This window comes from Arachis hypogaea, chromosome 17 (genome assembly GCF_003086295.3).
Source record: "Arachis hypogaea cultivar Tifrunner chromosome 17, arahy.Tifrunner.gnm2.J5K5, whole genome shotgun sequence".
Classification (NCBI taxonomy): Eukaryota; Viridiplantae; Streptophyta; class Magnoliopsida; order Fabales; family Fabaceae; genus Arachis; species Arachis hypogaea.
This window is the reverse complement of record NC_092052.1, coordinates 127,399,010-127,416,976: the sequence shown is the minus strand read 5'-3', so window position 1 is coordinate 127,416,976 and position 17,967 is coordinate 127,399,010. Positions and strand designations below refer to the sequence as shown.

The 17,967-nt window shown below is 33.8% G+C and overlaps 3 protein-coding genes across 10 annotated transcripts; 1 reads left to right on the top strand and 2 right to left on the bottom strand.

Moving 5' to 3' along the window:
* Positions 1 to 450: 450 nt before the first annotated feature.
* Positions 451 to 10,461, bottom strand: LOC112762479 (pentatricopeptide repeat-containing protein At4g08210). 8 transcript variants are annotated; one of them, XM_072223575.1, is made up of 7 exons: positions 10,130 to 10,411; positions 6,248 to 9,113; positions 5,990 to 6,099; positions 5,448 to 5,579; positions 5,292 to 5,347; positions 2,466 to 2,576; positions 451 to 1,504 (listed from the first exon to the last, which is right to left on the bottom strand). In XM_072223575.1, exon 2 carries the CDS (start codon positions 8,706 to 8,708, stop codon positions 6,639 to 6,641), a length of 2,070 nt encoding a protein of 689 aa, XP_072079676.1. In that variant the 5' UTR covers positions 8,709 to 9,113; positions 10,130 to 10,411; the 3' UTR covers positions 451 to 1,504; positions 2,466 to 2,576; positions 5,292 to 5,347; positions 5,448 to 5,579; positions 5,990 to 6,099; positions 6,248 to 6,638. The 8 variants fall into 8 exon arrangements, with proteins under 8 accessions (XP_072079676.1, XP_072079678.1, XP_025664109.1 ...); XM_072223577.1 differs by lacking the exon at positions 2,466 to 2,576 and having other exon boundaries at positions 6,248 to 8,545; positions 8,948 to 9,113; positions 10,130 to 10,388; XM_072223578.1 differs by lacking the exons at positions 451 to 1,504; positions 2,466 to 2,576 and adding an exon at positions 2,754 to 3,320 and having other exon boundaries at positions 6,248 to 8,545; positions 8,948 to 9,113; positions 10,130 to 10,382.
* On the top strand, positions 847 to 2,483 carry LOC112762480 (uncharacterized). The gene is made up of 2 exons (XM_025808329.2): positions 847 to 1,519; positions 1,595 to 2,483. Exons 1-2 carry the CDS (start codon positions 847 to 849, stop codon positions 2,242 to 2,244), a joined length of 1,323 nt encoding a protein of 440 aa, XP_025664114.1. The 3' UTR covers positions 2,245 to 2,483.
* Positions 10,462 to 13,245: 2,784 nt separating the features above from the next.
* Positions 13,246 to 15,132, bottom strand: LOC112766300 (ubiquitin-fold modifier 1). Its single transcript, XM_025812209.3, has 4 exons — positions 14,840 to 15,132; positions 14,653 to 14,750; positions 13,837 to 13,869; positions 13,246 to 13,486 (listed from the first exon to the last, which is right to left on the bottom strand). The coding sequence occupies exons 1-4, from the start codon at positions 14,908 to 14,910 to the stop codon at positions 13,401 to 13,403; spliced, it is 288 nt and encodes a 95-aa protein (XP_025667994.1). The 5' UTR covers positions 14,911 to 15,132; the 3' UTR covers positions 13,246 to 13,400.
* Positions 15,133 to 17,967: the final 2,835 nt, after the last annotated feature.

Here is a 17,967-nt window from a genome sequence, read left to right as displayed (position 1 = left end):
TAATTCATAAACATTTATTCTTTAAATGTGTAACTTGATTAATGAGTTATTTCATAAAAAAGAAAAAATATATATATTAAAAGAAGAGATAATACTCAATTTAGTCCCTGAAGTTATATTCGAATCTCAATTTAGTCTTTGAAATTTTAATTGCCTCAATTTAGTTTCCAAACTTTTCAATTGACTCAATGACAGAAATCACTGTAGGGACTAACATGATTAAAATTTGAAAAGTTCAGAGACTAAATTGAGACAATTGAAACTTTAAGGACTAAATTGAGACTCGAGTATAACTTTAGGATCAAACAGAGTATTTTCTCTTAAAAGAATTTAAAAGAAGAAAAGGTTTAGAATTTAATAAACAATCAGAAGTGTGTATTAGAGAGACACAACTCAAATTGCCACTAATTAATCCAAGTACTTTAATCATTCGTGGGAATTAGTAACCTCTTGAGGCAAAAAAAGATGGTGAGTATGATATTTAACAACTTCTTAATTACAAATAGGACAGCCAAATCATGAAAAGAAGGGGACCAGTAGTAGGCCACATCTCTTTACTTTCCCATTAATTCAAAGAAAAAAAAAAAACTCTTGAATCAAGAAAAAAACCAATAGCTAGATACCACATCATGATAGATCATACATCTCTAATATCTCCCAAGAAACAATAACTATAGATTCCTCCAAAGCTTCATAGACCCAACACTTGTGAAAAAATATTCTAACACTAGACAAAACAAAAACAATGCTTCAAATCCCAAGTCCCAATCTGCTGCAATTTAAGGCATTAGCCATTATTTGTTAGGCTGAAGTCTCAAGCAGAAAAAGAAGCAAACTTTTTCAACAATGAGCAAACCAAAACCTCTTAAACCAACAGTAACTAAGCATGTAAGCCACCACCACCAGAAGCCTCAGAAAACAGAAAAACAACCCTCTTGGGCAGTGGTAAGAGGCTTATTGTCTTGTAAAAATGTGCAGCTGGAAAAACCACGGCCACAGCAACAGAATCAGGAAAGTAGTAATAAAGAAGCAGTGAAGAAGAAACAGCAGGCACAAAGAAAGCTTCTTCAAGAGGAAGAGAACAACAACAGCAAGAAGTGCAAGAAGATGAAGTGTTCAGGCTCTCTATGCAACAACACCAAGATCACGGCGACGAGGCCGGAGACCGGAACACCGGATATTCACAAGAGAAGGATGATGACATCAATTACCAACAATGATGGTTCTTCAAGCAGATCCATGAAGGCACCTCTGAATGAACTCACCAACAACAATGGTGTTGTTTCTGCATCTTCTTCTTCACTCTCAGCATCTTCTACCTCCTCTGCCGGTGGTTCTTCCTTCAGGGGAATGCCATTCAGAAGACTCTCTGGTTGCTATGAGTGTAGAATGGTGGTAGATCCTGTTCTTGGTTTCACCAGAGACCCTTCTCTTAGAACCACCATTTGTTCATGCCCTGATTGTGGTGAAATCATGAAAGCTGAGAGCTTAGAGCATCATCAAGCTGTTAAACATGCAGGTAAATAAATCAAACTCTTACCAAACACTTTCAATTTCCTCATACAATCATTAACTCTTCAATTTTCTCTAATAGTTTCTGAGCTTGGACCTGAGGATACAAGCAAGAACATAGTTGAGATCATATTCCATTCAAGCTGGCTAAAGAAGCAGACACCAGTGTGCAAGATCGATCGAATTCTCAAGGTTCATAACACTCAAAGGACTATAGGAAAATTTGAAGAGTACAGAGACTCCATTAAAGCAAAGGCTACAAAGCTCACAAAGAAACATGCTCGTTGCATAGCAGATGGAAATGAGTTACTCAGATTCCATTCCACAACCTTCTCATGCTCACTCGGCCTAAACGGTTCATCCAACCTCTGCAATTCAATACCTCTTTGCAATGTTTGCAGCATAATCAAGCATGGTTTCAAGGTCACAACCGGAGAAGCTGCCAGCGGCATTCTAACCACGGCCACAAGTGGAAGGGCTCATGACATGGCCGGATTGTCGCCGGCTGACGAAGGAAGCGAAAAGAGGGCAATGCTGGTTTGCAGGGTGATAGCAGGGAGAGTTAAGAAGAACAATGCAGAAGGTGGTAATAGTAATAGCAGCAGCAGCACCATGGATGAGTATGATTCAGTTGCAGGAGAAGTTGGAGCTTATTCCAACTTGGATGAGTTGTATGTGTCTAATCCAAGAGCTATATTGCCATGCTTTGTTGTAATCTATAGAGGGTTTTGATATGATTATTATGTCAACTTTCTTTAGATTCTTAGTTTCTTTTGATTTATTAGCTGTAATTCCAAGTTTAACATCATCTGCTTGAATTATTATTATTAGCACTTTCTAGGGGAATTAATATATCAGTTTTCCACTGATTTTTGTAACTGTTAGTAGGTATGGTAATAGATGTTAGACTTTATCTATAGTTGTATAATGTATATTATGGCATTTAAATTCACCTTATAATCTTGTCATAACCATGGTTGTATCTATGTAGCAGTAGCTAAGTTTGGTTTGGTTGCCCACGATATCCGCTAGCCCAACATGTCAAGAACTAATCCGTCGCGAATCTGCACAAGATAGGATTCAAACTCTCTGACACTTGCTCAAGTGACCACTCAACTAACCTAAATTAATTTTTGTTAGTAGCTAAGTTTGGTTTAGTCCCTGAATCAAAACTAAATCTATTAGTAAAGCAATAACTTTACAGCAATTATTAAAGTAAAAACGAAATATAAAGAATATTAGTTGAAATAAAACATTTATTTATATTATTATTATTATTATTATTATAGACAAATTTAAAACCAATAAAGATTGGAGGCAGCTAGAAATGCTTGCCCTTACAAATGGGGGACCAAAAAGTATCTAGATAAATAAATGAAGTAATTTGGTAGCGTTAAATTGCCAAATCACTTTTTAAAAAAAATAAAAAGTAAATGAATAAAATAAAATAGTGCTTGTTTTCTTGTGTAGTTGAATTCACTTCATTAACAGGAAACTCTTCATGACTCTTATAATAGCTCGATACATGTAGCAGCAACCTTTTGGTACTATGGTATTATGATTAACGGAATTGATGTGCATTATCTCATATAATCATAGTTTAGCCATCGTATTAGTACATTGTTTAGCATAGTAACGCGAATTAAGGCAACTTCAATTCGTGCGTGGGACCTAGATTTGTGTGGTTCCTCTTCTAATTTCCATCGAATAAGGAGCCCAGTTGAAACCATTGCTTGACTCTTGTTTTGTACTCATTATAGCATCATTAACGTCCTCCAACCATTATTTGTTCCCCAAAGTTCGCAACTCTCCATGAATTAGTAACAATAACCACCAACATCAAGAGAAATATTAATACTAAAGCGCAAGTCTAAATTTCCCACTAATCAACAAGACAGCAAGAAGAAACAATTCACTAAGAACTAGTGAAATATAGTGTTTTATATTTTTGGACATACCCCATGACCAGTCTGTGCAAAACAAGTAGCTAAAAAACAGAAAGTATTATGCATGTATATCATGTGTGAGATAAGATATGACTATTTTTAATCATTTCTTATTAAGCAAGAATGTTATACTCCATGTTAATTAAATAAATCGTAATTTTTTATTTGTTATATTTTATATTAATGATTCACATGTAAAAAAATAATCAACTAATTAGGCTAACCACTTTTTTTTAGTAAGATTTTTTAAAAAAAATAAAGTTCAAAACTCCTAATTTGTTTGTTACCTCTAATTGTAGGACATTTTCTTAAGAGTGTTATACTCAGTTACTTTTTTTAAAGCGTACTAATATTAGCTAATATTAGCTATAAAATATTGACTCAATATTTAAATATAACATTTTTCTAATAAGAAAATATGAATAAATAATCAAAGTAATTTCTAAAAAATCATACATACATGAGTCAATTTGGTTTTTAAAAGATCTAACCACTCAAATTGCCCTTAAAAAATACATCGTGAATGGTCCTTCCATCAGTATCTTTAAGTAGCATTTGGTGGAGAGACAGAGACGGAAAAACTAAGATTGAGAGACAGAGATTGAAATAAATCTTAGTATTCTATCTCTTAGTCTCAGTCTTTCTGTCTCTGTCTCTCCACCAAACGCTACATTAGGGAACCAATTTGATAGATCAAACTTCTCTAAAATGAAGAAGTTAATAACGCAAAAAAGCGAAGATTAAATATTCTTTAAATCACGACAATGAGACTCATAGATGATAAAAATTACAAATTCAATGGTGATTGAGATCAACCTTTTACTTTATTACCCCCCAAAAAAAAAAAAATATATATATATATATATATTTCCTTGACTTTACCATTAAGATGTTCTGAACCTCATTATAGCTAACCAAATATGGCGCGAAAAGGGCGGGCAGAAAAAATTGTGGCGTGGGAGTTTCGCGGTAACTTTTGCAGTTTGTGCTTTGCAGTTATTGGAAGCTGTGAAGGGAACACATTATCACAACAACTTGACATGTCATGCTTGTGACTGAAGACCGAAACAAAATGGAAGGCTCTTTTAAAGGAGAAAGGAAAGTCAGACTCAGAAACATGAAGCCTGTGCCTTAAGACATGGTGAGAGTAATGATTGATACAGAAAAAAAAAAATCACACACATGGCCAAGGGAATAAAAATTCCGTGGGAAGACTTCAAGAAATAAATTCCATACAAGGCACTGCCACTAGCATGCATGGTAGAGACATTACAATAGCACATCATAGCAATGAGTCGGCCTTATGCAGAGAAGCCACTGTGATGAATTGTGGAGGTGGGGTTCACTTGTGGGGTCTACCATGTTCATTGTTTTTGCTATGTGGTGATAATTGCTCTGCCTCATGTTTGGACAGGGCATAACCTAATTGTTTTAGGACCACTTTTCTGTTGTTCTTACCTATGTTCTTCTAGGGTTCATGTTCTTCCAGCTCTATGTACTAGGTTTTCTCATTTGGGTATAATTTAAGGAATAGGAATCTTGCATTATTGCTAGCTAGCAATTTGCCATGGTGTCAGAATGGAATTCTGTAGGTATTAACAAAGTAGCATTTTGCTGACTAATTTTTTTTAAGGATTCTGGTTAAGAATTTTAATAGAAGTTAAATTTCATTTATTTCAATGGAAGTTTTCAATTTAGAAATCAACCAGTGGTTTTAAAGCATCAGTTGGTAAAAACGTAACAAGAAAATGAAAGAAAAAGAAGTGTATAGTGGGCTTTCACCCTTTTTAAATTGGTATATTCAATATTATGGCTTTGGCTTGGAAGAAAGACCTGAGATTATGCCTGGATGCAGCTTCATAATGTTAAAACCCCGGCATGAAATGACCCTGCAAAACAAAGACATGGAATGTAGTATAATATAAATGCTTTTGCATTTTAATAATTGTTGGAGAGTCAAATGATGAGCAAGGTGATATCCTTGATTACCTCGGGGGATGGGCTCTGACCACGTAACCAAAATCCTCTCTGATCTGTGATCACAATCAATGGTGGACATAGCTCAAGAGATGTTTGTATCTGCCCCAACAAATTCTCAATGCTGCTTTGTGGTGTCTTAATCTATTCTCCAGCATGGGTAACGAGAACGGAACCAATAAGGACATAAAAATAAGGTGGTGGTGTTTTGTCAAACAAGATATATTCATGTTCAATCATTCTAGATTTGTTATACATATCCAATAGGAAATGGGCTAAAGAAAAAGTGAAAAAGTTCAGTGACCCAATATTTTTTTTTAAATTACTATAAAAAGACAGATAAAGACGTAAAGTTCAGAGATAGGAACCAGAAATGTGAAAACCTAAAAAGTTATTTTGGTATAAAATGTCCCAGGTATTATCTTGCTATGCATCAAACCCAGCAGTAACCAATTGTAAAGCCCATCTAGTAATATATTTAGATAGAGGTTTCAACAAAGAAAGTAAAAAGAACCATAGCACTTAATGACAAAAATGAGGAAGGCCAATCTTACCACATGCTCAATCTCATCAGATGGAAGCTTTTCAAAGATATGCTGAAAATGTCAAGCTGATCAACCATGTTAAAATATAAGTGGAGACTTGATGACTTCTGTAAAAAGCCCTGAATACAATAAAAAAGAAGGAAAAGTTTGTTTAATACAACATTATACAAGAGCTGATTCTGATGTGAGTAACCCAAAACTGGAACTGATATTTGAAAGCTAGAAGTTGAATCCGCTATTACTATTAAGAATAATTTAAGTTTTTACCTTTTCATATTTCATTGGGGGATGCAATCACTTGATTGATGAGGCCTCGTGGCAATAGCAGGTATAACAATCTTATCAGAGGGAACTGCTGCATTCAGCGCATCAACTCATGCATTTTTAAAGTGCAGTATCTGCTACAACAACAAACACCAACAACAAAGCCTATCCCACTAGGTGGTAATATCTGCTACCCGCTGCCATTTAAATTGTGATATATGATTTTTACCTTCTCATTGAACTATTGCAGTCACCAAATTATAAATTTAGACTGGCTTTGATGGTCCAGACTAGCTATTAAACTAGAACAGTCAGCAATGCATCTTGAAAAATCACACACACTATGAACCCGGGGGAAGCTAGCTGAACCAAGCCATTAACAAAACCAGCATTGTCAACTTGAGATCTCAATCCAGCTTTTTCCAGCTCCTTTTAAGCCTACTTTTTTCAAGGCTTCCCTTGCTTCGCTTAAACTATCCCACATTCCAAGAGTTGCATAAACGTTTGACAGCATTACATATACAGAAGCATCCTCTGGAAATGTAGCACGAAGATGCTCAGCAACAACATTAGCAAGATACTGGTTCTTGTGAGTTCCACAAGCGCCAAGCAAGGAGAACCATATCGTCTTGTCAGGCTTAAATGGCATGTCACTAATCAATTTTAGTGCTTCTTCGAAGCGTCCTGCTTGACCAAGTAGATCAACCATACAACTGTAATGCTCTAGGCACCTTTTCAATCCATGGTCTGTTTCAACAGAATTAAATATGGCCCATGCCTCTTCAACTAGGCCAGCATGCCTACAAGCCGTAAGAGCACCTAGAATGGTGATTTCATTTGGCTTTTCACCAGATTCTATCATCTTATGCAAAAGATTGATTGCCTCGTCTACTCTTCCGTTTTGTGCACATCCAACAATAATCCCTGTCCAACACATAGTGTCTCTTTCTGAAAGACAGCCAAACAACGCTAAGGCATCCTCAATGTCACCACATTTTGAGTACATATCAATAAGAGCAGTTGCAATAACTCCCTCTGATTCATATCCCTTTTTAAGACAGTTAGCATGAATTTGCTTTCCAATTCTCTGAGATGCCAAGGTTGAACAAACTTTAAGAACAACTGTAAGGATAAAATGGTCAATCTCAAGATCCATACGAGTCATATTCGTAAAGAGGGATAGAGCCAATGAATCTAAGCCAGATCTAGCACAAGCAGCAATCACACTAGACCAAGCCACAACATCTTTATCTGGCAACTTTTCAAACAATCTCAAAGCAATATTAATATTCCCCTGGTTCGCATAGAGATCAATAAGAATGCTTCCAATAACGCAATCTAACTCATAGCCACTTGTGATGACCAAACCATGCACCTGAGATGCCAACCTCAAGTTCTGGAAGTACATACAAACCTTTAAAGCAATACTAAAGGTATAGGAATCGAAATATGCACCAGTTTTATGGATATGTGCAATCAGACTAAGAGCCTTTCCATAATTCCCATTGACAACATATCCAGAAAGCATACAATTCCAAAGTGCCAAGCTTTCGACAACAAAAGAATTGTCGAAGAACTGATCAAAGATCAACATTGCTTCATCCAATAACTTGCAATTCGAATACATATCAATCAACGATGATATACAGTAATTGCAAGACTCAAACCCTGACTTGATAACATAACAATGAATTTGTTTCCCCGTTGCTATTTCACCAACCTGACCGCAAATTTTGAGAGCGCGTGGGAATGTGAACTCATCTAGTTTAAAGCCTTGCACGTGCATCCTAGCAACAAACTGCAATGCATGGGGGCTTCCAGTACTTGCTAGACCAGCAACGATGCTATTCCAAGAAACAAGATCACGTTCCGGCATTTGATCAAACAGCTTCAGAGCATCGCCCACCAAGCCACTTTTAGCATGACCCAGAATGAGCGTGTTCCATGAAGTCGAATTCTTAAGTGGGGTCTCATAAAAAACTCGCTTTGCATCCTTCAAGCTCCCACATTTGACGTACATGTCCAAAAGTGCATTCATCAGAACAGTGTCAAATTCCATTTTCGCCTGAGCTACATGCTGGTGAACAAACCTACCCAGTTCAACATCACCCACTAGACCACAGGCCTTGAGAACCGCCGAGTACAAGAACCCATTGGGTTCCTCTGTTTCGGATTGCAGCATCTGATTGTAAAGCGAAAGGGCCACGTGGGGACTCCCAGAATTGGTGTATGCAGAGAGCATTGTGGTCCAAGTAACGATATTTCTGTGAGGCATTTCGTCAAACAGGTTTCGCGCATCATCTACATGGAGACACTTTGCATAGACAGAGATCATGTTGTTTACGAGGAAAACATGATTCAGAAAGCCAAGTTTTATGATGCAAGAGTGAAGTGATTTGGCGTGTTTGATAGATTGAAAGATCCCACAAGAGCGCAGAGCTAATTGGATTCTGTTTATATCCATTTTCCTTTAAATGCATCGATGTTCTATACTCAATCCACCACTTTTATACTCGCAAAAGCAAATAGAGAATGAATTGAAAACCTCTGATTCAACTAAGTGAATGTCAAGAATAATGGTCAAAGAATGTTTAACTTCAGGTGCTAACAAAACATGAGTATGAAATAGATGCTCGAAAAGCAAGAAAGTGAGGTTGGCAATTGTATTAATAATATGGTAAAAGTGGGAGATAAAAGATTTACCTATAAAGCTAAGATGCAAAATATTAAATGGAACAGAGAACTAGCCATTTTTAGGAGCTCCTTAAGATGTGTCACTTTGAACCATAGTTATCATAACCAAACCGATAATTGACCTGGTTGTCCGGGTCATCAAGTCACTGGTTCAATCGGTGGGTCACTAATTCACCTGGTTGACCCGGCCATAATTAAATAAAAATATCAAATTATAAAAATAAAATTAAAATCAAAAGTTAAAACTTAAAATGCATGACTTTACAAACATATTAATAACAATCAAGTATCAATTTTTAGACATAACTAACGATTTAAAAATATATAATAAACTAATCACTAGTACAAAATACTTTTTCAATTTAAATGAACAAGAGACACAATCAGTAAATCAAATCCAAGAGGTGATCTTAAAGTCAACATCTATATCTTCATTGGACAAATTTAAAGCTTGACCAACATTTCCTTCATTTTGATTTGCATCTATATCTATATTAGTGTATTTTTCAAAAATCAATACCAAGAACAATTCATAATAGCAACTGAGTTGTGATGAAAACATTTTTAAAATTCTAGCAAAAAAAAAAAAAAAACATTCTGAGTTGCAGAGAGCATGAACCTCATTTTCAACAACAAATTCAACTATGATAATTTTCAGCAATAAAAGATTTAGCTCAAAAGATTATTTACAGATTTACAGAAACAAAATTTAACTAATTTCAGCAAGACAACAGATTCAAGCTTCAGTGATGAACTGATAATCAGTAACAAATTCAACTCATTGATGATTTTCAGCCCAAAAAAATTAGTTCAGTGATATTTTCAGCAACAAATTCAACTTTTAGCAACAAAATCAAGGTGCAATGATGAATTACAGCAACAAAAAATTTAGCTAAGTGATTATTTAAGCAAGACAGCAACAAATTCAATGTTCAGTGATGATAATCAGCAAAAATTCAACTCAGTGATGTTTTCTAACAACAAAAAAATAAGCTCACTGATATGTTCAGCAACAAATTCAGCTCATTGATAATTTTCAACAACAAATTCAACTATGATAATTTTCAGGAATAAAAACTTTAGCTCCAAGCTCAGTGATATTTTCAGCAACAACTTCAACTTTCAGCAACAAATTCAAGGTGGAGTGATGATTTACAGCAACGAAAAGCAGGGCAATTTGTTGGAACTCACCTGCCCAGGAACCAACTGACGGTGAAGGAAGTTGACCAACCGAGCCGAAGCAAGAAGACGCCAACGACCACCAGCCGAGGGACCAGATGCTGGTTCCGTCTGCTTCTGCCGCCGGCGACTGATGACGAGCTTGAGTGCGAGACAGTGAGTGAGTGAGCGAGACCAGAGACGAGAGAGCCTGAGTGCGACAACCCCAGCTGTGAGAGAGGTGAGAGAGCTTGAGCTTGAGTCAGAAAGTGACGAGAAAGAGACCGAGGCCAGTGGTAAGAGTGGTGACTCCAGAGAAGAGAGACTGGGGGCCAGGGAATTCACTTGAAACTCAAGGTTCTGAGAACCGGACCGGTTATCAAACTGCTCTAGTTATTGGTTCATTAGTTTATTGGTCTAACCGGTGGTTCAACCGAAAAAACCATTTTAGAATAGAATAATAAATAAATTATAAATAAACATCCTAAAATATAATTATAGCGTAATATAAATCTTCAAATATCTTCGAAATTTAAAACACTACATAAAATATCATCTACCAAAGCCATATGATCTTATCAAAATACAAACTCAAAAGTTAAATAGTTAAAAGACATATCTAAATATTAAATCCCAACATCATGATTTATCAATCATCAAAATCCGCAAGAACTTGTAAATTTGTAAAATAGATACAACATTAAAAACAGCCGCAGCACAATGAGAAATAAAAAAAATTATCAACAAGACCATATCTAAATTCCGCCTACAGCATTTCGCAACAAACAACCAAAACATTAACCAATAATCACAAAACACTAAACCTTCACCCAGTAATTACAAACAAAGCCAGCAATTACAAACATTAGCACATTATAAAACATTCCAAAACACTAAACCTTCACCCAGCAAAACCAGCAATTACAAAACAAAGCCATCAGTAAATTTGAACAAAAAAATTAAGAGCCATCAGCACCTAGTAATTACAAAACAGAGCCATCAGTAAATTTGGACAAAAATTTCAGACTAAATCAGTAAATTTGAAACAAAAGAGTTGGAAGAAGATGCTGATAAAATAAGTCAGCATCAACAGGAGGTGCAGTTACTACAGGAGAAGATTAAAGAACACTTTGAGGCTGGCTCTCATACAACTCTCACTGTGACAGAAATGGCAGAGAAGATTGATGAGCTGGTCAACAAAGTGGTCAGCTTAGAATCCGCTGTTTCCTCACAGTCAGCTCTTGTAGCGAGATGGAAAGCACAAAGTCACAAACTGATGAACTTAACGCTCTTATTAGAGTTCTTGAATGTGATAACAGTAAAACAAGTTAATGCTCTTATTAAAGTTTTTGACAAAAATTTCAGACTAAATCCAGCAATTACAAAACAGTAAAACACTAAATCAGACTAACAGAGCCAGCCATCCGTAAATTTGAAAAAAAAAATTTACAGCCATCACCAACCAGCAAATACAAGACAATCCATCAGCAACAGGCAATTACAGAAGATTACAAGAAAAAAATGGAACCACCATGATTGAACAACAATTTCAGAACTTCAAAAGAAGAAGTGGAGGCCACTAACCTTCGACGGACCGCAAGCGGCGAGACGAGGCGATAGGCGAGACGACGGCAAGCGGCGACCCGACAGCGAGCTACTCCAAGCCACGAACGGAGAAGCCTACTAAGATGAAGACGACGTGCCGAGCTATCTAGGTTCTGCAAAACGGGCAAGAGGAAGAAGCGGCGGCGCTGAGAACCTGGGGACCGCGGCGGCAATGAGGGGCTATGGTTTTGCACTTTTGCTTTGCTTCAGAGGTCTCACTCTCAGGGAGTGCACGAATTGGGGGAAGAAGGGGTTTTTTTGGGCCGGCCGGTTATCAATCCGATCCAACCGGTCGGTTCTCGGCCGATTCTGCGATTCTCAAGTGATTCTTTTTCCAGTGGTTATAGACAGCAGACCGGACCACTTTTATTATCGATTCTCAGTTAAATCGATTCGACCGATCAGTCAAGTCCGATTTTTAAAACCATGCTTAAAACAAGGTCGTTTTTTCGAATAATTTTTTTTTAATTAAGCATGATCCGATCCGGATTATATAAGCAGGCCGGGTCACTGGATTTGTTAAAACCCGTGGGGGTCTACCTGAGTACCTGTTTTTCACGTATAAAAAATCAATGAGACAGAAAAACAAGTAAAAAAATAAAAAGATTATATAAATGAAACACAAACTTGCAATCAATCCATATACATGTAGACACCAAAAAAAAAAAAATCATATACATGTATTGAGAAGATCTGGTTTTTGTAAAGAAGCAAATGGTTGAAGTTTGGTATAGAAGGTCTATGAACATCAAGAAATGAAGAAGGGCAAGAAACTTGAATTGTAGCAATGCACTGCGCCTAAAGTTACTAAATTCAGTTCAGTTACATGATGTGCAAAGAAAATTTCGTACTAAAATACAAAACTTCAAGTTCAACGCATCAATTTGTATAAAATTTTACGTCTAAAAATGTACACTCAAAGCAGCTATTAAAAAGGATAGATATCCTATAATTAACTTCTCTTTGCATTACTACTGAATACTGATGCACCCTATATCAATTTTAGAATTATTTTGATATGCTTCTAAATGTTAAATACCTTGGTCACATACTAGGAAAATTTCAACCTTGAAATTTAAATTTTATATGAAGAAATAATTAAGTTTGTCTTTTAGAGATGGTCATGTGGCATTGTGGCAACACATTCGTAGGTATCCAAATCGCTTCTATCCGGTCAAGACAATAATTACCCTGCCTAGTGCAGGTCGAGTTTTAGTCGAAATGGGTGCTTGAGCAAGACAAGCTTTATTTGGCTCAATATATATAACCTAATATACATGTAATATAATATAGATGTTGAATCACTCATATTTTAATTTAATTTATCTTCAAAACCTAGAATATGTATGTATATGAGCTCCCACTTCCCACAAGCCTACTAACTACCGGTGATACATCATACATCAACATTCTATTAAAGATCGGATTTAACCAAATTTGCTCTGAGTTATGGTTTCACCTGGAGAAGAAGGGGCTTGGAGGTTTCCCAAAGGAAAAGCTACCTCAAATTAAAGCACAGCAGTATAATAATTAACTACAAAAAATCTCCCAAAAACTTATTTCATTATTCAAATAAACTTATGAGTTAAAGATACCCTTTGATCCCAATCTATGAGATCAGTAACACTGGTACTTAATATGTTTAACTATCAGACTACAATAGTACAGGTATATATAAATAAAATGGTTTGATTTCCGCTCACACACCCCGTAACATGCAAGAAGCTCCAACTCTATCACGGGGAATCAGGCGCAGTTCTGATCCATGCTTAAGAAAGACATTCCCTGGAAAAGAAATTTACAATGTGTCAAATGAAATGTAACTACTATAATCAACTTTTATATGGTATTAAATAATCTTTATTCAATTTCATGATATAATCCTTCTATAAGAACCCATAGTTGCAAACCCGAGCCATGTAAAATCAAGCAGTTTCAAGATATATATTCAGCTAAATCAGAATAGATCACCCCAAATGTTTTGAGCGATATTTTTTCCCTTTCCACATGCTTATTTTTAAGCAATGTTTCAAAATGAAGAACGATAATGTTAAGCCAAATTTCAAGTGAAAGATGATGCAGTTCTTTGGTCACAGCCTCAAATTAAAAGAAATAAATGTAAAGCATTGGCATACCTGCACTCTGCTGAGGGTTTATGCCAACACCATCTGCATGCATAAAAAGTAATATAAGAAATGCAGGAAAACGAGATGGAAATTACTATAAGAATAACATAAAAGTAATACCAAGTCTGAATTCACAAAAGTACTCTTAAAAGTCTGGTGGTTTCACAATCACAGGGTCCATGTTAGTATTGGTACTGGTAGTGGTAGCTTATGTTTGCCATATTCCTTTTTTCCTTCTTGATCAACAAAAATTAGAATTTTCAAGTGACAAAAGAACACCTATTCACCTATGATGGGCTGAACAATTTAATCAGTAGATGAGATCTTTTCTAAATCTCAATTATGTAATTAGTCAAATTAGCATCTAAAGCTTCTATCTTTTGGAAGGGAGAAGATCCCCTGTAATTTAAGATCTAAATATATAATAATTGGGCAAACAAAACAAATGACCATCAAATTTCTAGGAATTGTGCAAACTTTGATAATAATAATAACCAGCATCAGAGTTTAGAGCATGCGATAAATCCGAAAACCCTAAGTGCACCTCATTGCATCCGATATATCAAATTAATCGCGTTATTAATTAATTCCATTCATCAAAAGTTAGAATATAAATAATTGACAAAAAAAAAAATGTCCAAGGAAATTAGTATTCAGCATTCAGTATCCAATCAAACCACAATTTGCAAGTTAGAAAAGCGCGACATATAACCGCCAAAAACCCTAAAACTTGAGAAACCAAATTAATAATCAAATAACGGAAGCTAAACGATAAACGAATAAATAAATCAACAAAAAGAAAAGCTTGATCTGCTGGAACATTACCGTTGGTGATGATAGCGCTGGTCTGAGGAGGGACTTTGAATTCTTCGGCAGCGAATTTGAGAACGGCAGTGAAAGGCGCAGCCTCTGGAACGCTAAACCTGAAATAGTTTCAGATAACAATTAAAATAATTTGTTAACAAAAAAAAGAAGAAGAAGAAGAAAAGATGAGATTCAAAAAGATACATACACTTTGAAGGGAAGCTTGGGATCAGAGGTGAGTATCACCTTGAACGACACCTTTCCGCCACCGCCCGCCATCTTTGTTGCCTTCACGATTCTTCTGTGCTTACTTCTATTCTTTCTTCTGCGTTTCTCCGAAGCTATTATTTTAGAATTTAAATCTTCTAAATTTTATATTTGTATTTTATAAGATAAAATAAAATCTTCTATCTCTAAATAATTTTTTTATATTTATTTTTAGTTTCATTTATAAAATAAATAAGAAAAGACCATATTTTACTCTTTAAAATAAAATTCAAATTTTAAAGATTTCAAATTCAGTCTTTCTTCTATGTTTTTTGGCAAACTTTCTTTCTTCTATTCTATTTGGGCCTACTGAGAATTTAATATTGGGCTATAGTGGTTGGACCAATTTTTTTTGTTGCAATTGATATTTGAAACACTCCAAACGTAGACAATATTCAATTCCAAAAAAAAAAAATTCGTAGACAATATTTAAAAAAAATAATATTTTCAGTAACTAAATATATTATTATTATTATTATTATTATTATATCGGTTAAATAACCAAATGTTAACTAAAGATATTACATATATAGTGTTAACAAGAAAATTAATATAAAATTCTTGTATTGTACCAAAAAAATTTGAAAAGATTAGCTTATTATGTTGAATGACTGCTAGCATATAATGGAATATAATTGTAGAAATTTTGAATCCTACTATTAGATATATCTATTTATTTATTTATACGTGAGACAAAATTGGTTGGTGATAATTAATTAATTAATTAATTAATTAATTAATTAATTAATAATAAAGGGTTTCTATTTGTTTAAGAATGATTGAAGCACGAGGTACATAAGGATAATTTACATGAATAAATTGAATAGGGTTAAAAACTTAAAATTTAATTTAATATTATCTAATTTAAATTTAAATATAAAATATATTAAAATTGAAAACATTTGCATTAGATTAGATTGTACTGAATTAAATTAGATTTTAGGTTTAACTTTTAAAATTATCTAATCTAATTCAAACAAATCATTTTTCTTTTTATAATTAAATTTTGTATATCATTTATATATTTTTATTTTATGATGTGATCCTTTTAAATTTTAAAAAAATAAGAAAAATAATAAGAATAAAAGGTAGATAGATATTATTTAAAAGAAAAATATAAGATTTTTTTTTACTTATAAAAATTGAACGGATGATATATATTTTTAATTTTTTTCATTATTGTTTAGAAAAATTATTAAGATATTATATTATTAGGATTATGTTAAATTTTAGGTGTACTCAATTTAAATTAACTATTATAATTTACATAAACTCATTATTATTAGAAGAAGTACATATTCTATTTTACAATAAATAATAAAAAAATTGACAATTTGATATAATATTTTATTTAAAATAGATACAATAAATAAAAATATTTATGTCAATTACTCATGTATATATAACATAAAAAATTTAAATTTCAACGTTTTGAAATAACTAATAACAAATAAATAAGAATAATAATAACAATTAAAAATGTTATTCTTATTAATATATATTTTTTATTCAATTTTTATAAATAAAAAAAATAAAATTACTAATATTTTTTAATTTTTAAACAATAAATTTAATTATATGTATATATATATATATAAAATAAAAAAAAAATCTTAAACGATCCCTAACCATTATAACAAATAGTTAACCAAATTGCATATTTATGACTGGATACACAATGTAGATAAAGTCATAAAGTTTATATTATTTGTTGAAATGAAATATTGTTTCCACTTTACCGAATTTCAAAGTGTTACATTTAGGAAAAGTATAGGTGAACAATAATTCTAATGAACAATATAAACAATGGGGTTATAAATGTAAATTACTCATAAATTTAATTAATGATGTAATTAATTTAATTATAATAATAATTATTTTTTAAAATTTAAAATATCATATTTTTAAAATAGGAACGGTAACACCTTTCATATCCTCATACCATATTTCCTCTCTTTTGCCGTGCTCCTTCCCAACAAAGAAGACTCACTTTTCAGTCCACCCACAACCCATTCTTACCCCTGTTCCAACGTCTGGCCAGCCCCCAAGTGGAGAAAAAAAATTTTTCACCACACCCGTTAACCCGTGCACCGTGCAGCCCGGCGAAGGTTACCGCGATCACGTCCTGTGCAGCCCCTGCAGCCCAAGGCCTCTACCTATCACAGCCATTTTAATGGAGTACAATTCTGTTGAACCGAGTTGTCTCGTGCCAGATTCTTTCACCGGCGAGTCGTTCGACGGAGAAAGTGAACAGTTGGACAAGGTAAACAATGTATCTTGTTTCTTTTAGACGTATGTTTATTTTCATATAAATTAGATGGTTATTAAAAGATCAACATTCTTAATCCATTATGATATTTTGTTACAGACGGAACAATTTGGATGGTGTTCTTGTCCATTCATGTGGTTATTAGTTAAAGTGTAATATATAAGTGGATGATCCCGTGAAAGAATTAGTTTGAATTTTTTCTACCTAAGAAGAGAAAACAAATACATATTTAGAATGGTGGAATGTTATGATACAATGTACTAGTTAGTTGTTACTACTTACTAGTTACAGATTGGGTTCTTGTTAAATTTTTATAACTAGTTACAATGAACTATGTGACAAGTTATAAAGGAGATGAAGTTAGAAATTTATTTACTGGATTTGATGAATTGTTACAATACCTCTTTAATAGGTTACCTTGACATGTTTTGAATATATGTATAGTATTAAATAAGAAAATTTTGCCCATGGTTGCGACTAAAATTTTTACAATTCCCATCTGTATGCTATCAAACCATGCATGCACTAACAAATTTGGATATATATGAAAGAAAATTATAGAAGCTAATAATGAGACTTTTTACATGATTTAAGAAGACTCTATTTTAGTTTGTGTAGTGATACTTGATATGTGGTGGATTTATGCATTCTCTATATAAATAATTAACACAATACTAACTGATTAGGTGCACTTTGTATGAGTATAATTTCATTGTTCTGAATTCGTTTAATTCATGCATATTAATAAATTTTAATATCATATTTTTGGATATAGTATTAATAAAATCTATTTAGTTGAT

Coding starts and splice junctions, on each gene's coding strand:
- LOC112762480 (XM_025808329.2), top strand. CDS start 847: ATGAGCAAACCAAAACCTCTTAAACCAACAGTAACTAAGCATGTAAGC. Junction 1,520..1,594: donor TCAAGCTGTTAAACATGCAG/GTAAATAAATCA, acceptor TTTCTCTAATAG/TTTCTGAGCTTGGACCTGAG.
- LOC112762479 (XM_025808322.2), bottom strand. CDS start 8,708: ATGGATATAAACAGAATCCAATTAGCTCTGCGCTCTTGTGGGATCTTT.
- LOC112766300 (XM_025812209.3), bottom strand. CDS start 14,910: ATGGCGGGCGGTGGCGGAAAGGTGTCGTTCAAGGTGATACTCACCTCT. Junction 14,751..14,839: donor CCCAAGCTTCCCTTCAAAGT/GTATGTATCTTT, acceptor AAACTATTTCAG/GTTTAGCGTTCCAGAGGCTG. Junction 13,870..14,652: donor CAGCGCTATCATCACCAACG/GTAATGTTCCAG, acceptor TTATGCATGCAG/ATGGTGTTGGCATAAACCCT.